Here is a 2,505-nt window from a genome sequence, read left to right on the forward strand (position 1 = left end):
ATAGTTGGGTGACATGGAAATGACTGCAAGGGATTCTAATGGCATTCATGGCTAAAGAACATATACAGATGACAGTATAAACATCTAAAAGATGACTTAGGGTACAGACTCCTGGAGGAAAGGATTTTTTTTTCCTGACTTAAACACAGTAGAAATTAAAGTTTGATTTAATATGTTCTTTTACCAAGTTGGTGTTCTGAATCAATGAACTACTTGGAACGTAGTGTTTTTGTGTTGCTAACAGAACTGTGTTCTTGAATATATTAGCACATTTTCCATTTGAAATTAATATTAAGCTAGATTGGTGAAAATAAATGATTTTCTGCTTGTTTTGTAGAGCTGTAAAGATAAATTTTTCAGGGCGCCTGGCTGGCTCAGTCAGAAGAGCATTTGACTCTTGATCCTGGGATCATGAGTTTGAGCCTCACATGTTGGGTGTAGAGATTACTAAAAAAATAAATAAACTTAGGGGTGCCTGGGTGGCTCAGTCAGTTAAGTATCTGACTTCAACTCAGGTCATGATCTCATGGTCCATGAGTTCAGGTCCTGCATCAGGTTCTGTGCTGACAGCTCAGAGCCTAGAGCCTGCCTCAGAGTCTGTATGTGTGTGTGTGTCTCTCTCTCTCCCTCTCTCCCTCCCTCCCTCCCTCTCTCCCCCTCTCCCCCCCTCAAAATAAATAAATAAATAAATAAAACATAAAAAAACTTAAAAAAAAAAAGATAGCTTTTTAAATGAATTGTTCATGGAAAACCGGCTTCATTACTTTGAATCACATCACATTTATGATGGCTTATAAGTGGCACACTATGAATTACCTTTTAACTGTGGTTCCAGACCATAAGCTAGCTGTTGTTCATTCTTCAGAATTTAACTGTATTCTTGACTATTTACACAGTACATACTCCTAAATAAGCTGACCATGGTAAAACAGAAGCCAAAAAAAGTTACCTGTTGGCAATCATTCTTGTTTTAGTGGATATATGCTTGTTTTAGCTCAGGCTACTGTAACAAAGGACCACAGAATGGGTTGTTTAAACAATAGAAAATTTATCATAGCTTTAGAGTTTGGAAGTGTAACATCAGGTGGCCGCCCAGGTCAGGTTATGGTGAGGGCTCTGTTCCTGGCTTGTAGACCCAGGCCGCCTCTCTGTCATCACATGGCAGAAAAGGAGAGAGAGTAAGTGCTCTGGTGACTCTGAAAGGCACTAATCCCATCAAGATGGTGCCACCCTCATGACCCATTTAAACCTAATTCCCTTCCAGAGTCCCCACCTCTAAATACCATCATCACATTAGGAATAGGGCTTCAACATACGAATTTGCGGGGGAGGAGGGGAATTTAACCCATAGCAATGCTGTTCTAATTTTCTTATCCTTTTTTTTCTTTAGCTGAAATCATTTTATGTTTTGCTTATGTTCAAAACATGCTATTGCTAGCATTTTTTGGTGTTATTAAAAATTCTGGGTGACATTTAGGAAGCTGAACTTCACCCAGTAGCTCTTGCTTATGCCAGAAATCATTTGTGTTTAATAAATACTTTAATGGAGTTTGATAGTTTTTACATTTTTAAGGTTCTAAGTTTGGTAATACTATGAGTTTGAAATACATGCAAGTAAAAAATATTAATTAACTAGGCCTAAAGTTTTGGGAATTGAAAGGAAGGCAAAGAATGAATTCATGTATTTGCTACTTGTTCTTCCTGCTAGTGGACATTTGCTATTATTGATTAGTTGTCTTAACTGTAACTCTCCCTAAATATTAAAGAGGGAAAACAAATTAGGTCAGTTTATGTCTGATGATGCATTTCGTTTTTCTCTGACTCAAAAATAACATTACTTTTGCCTAAAACAATAATTTTCACTTAAGTTTTGGACTACCTAAATATTTTGTGCCTCATGTAAGCAACGAATTAACCAAGTGCTATATTCTATAGACCAGGTCACCCTGGATGACATGGAGAAGTCTGTGAACGATGATATGAAACGAATTATTCCTTGGATTCAACAACTTAAGTAAGCTTATTTATTTAGCTCAAGACTAAAAATGGAAAGTTATTTTGACATGATGTATTTTCTTCTCCCATCATTACTCTTGATCAGTTACTGTCCTTAATGTTTATGACATGAAACTTGAGCATCTTTTGGTACTTGGAATCAAAATTCTCTTGGAATAGGGCCAAGATAGCAATGTTTTGTATCTAGTTCCCCTCTAGGGCAAATACAGGTAGGAAGGGCATGAGCCTTAACTTTCACTCCTTTGAATTGAATCTTATATTCTNGGACACATAACCTACTGACTGAGCCACCCAGGTGCCCGAGTCTTATTTGTTCTTACCCAGGATAAACTTCATAGTATGCATCTACCAGCTGACACTTCAGAATTGTTGTTTCTCCTTCTCTGATACTGTCATTCAGTACTGTCTCAAAGTCTTTTGAATGCTTCAAACTGTCAAATAAAATTGAAAATGGAGCTAGAGCCCATTCTATGAGGTTTCATTTCCTCC

At 37.2% G+C, this 2,505-nt stretch overlaps 1 protein-coding gene across 1 annotated transcript in view; it reads left to right on the forward strand.

Annotated features, from left to right (window-relative positions):
- Positions 1–2,505, forward strand: part of MED14 (mediator complex subunit 14) — a 64,863-nt gene that overhangs the window by 22,239 nt on the left and 40,119 nt on the right. Inside the window, exon 12 of the mRNA XM_077748494.1 lies at positions 1,936–2,014. Coding sequence (XP_077604620.1) covers positions 1,936–2,014 — 79 coding nt within the window. The remainder of the gene's footprint in view (positions 1–1,935; positions 2,015–2,505) is intronic.

This window comes from Crocuta crocuta, unplaced genomic scaffold (genome assembly GCF_008692635.1).
Source record: "Crocuta crocuta isolate KB4526 unplaced genomic scaffold, BGI_CrCroc_1.0 scaffold49, whole genome shotgun sequence".
Taxonomy (NCBI): Eukaryota; Metazoa; Chordata; class Mammalia; order Carnivora; family Hyaenidae; genus Crocuta; species Crocuta crocuta.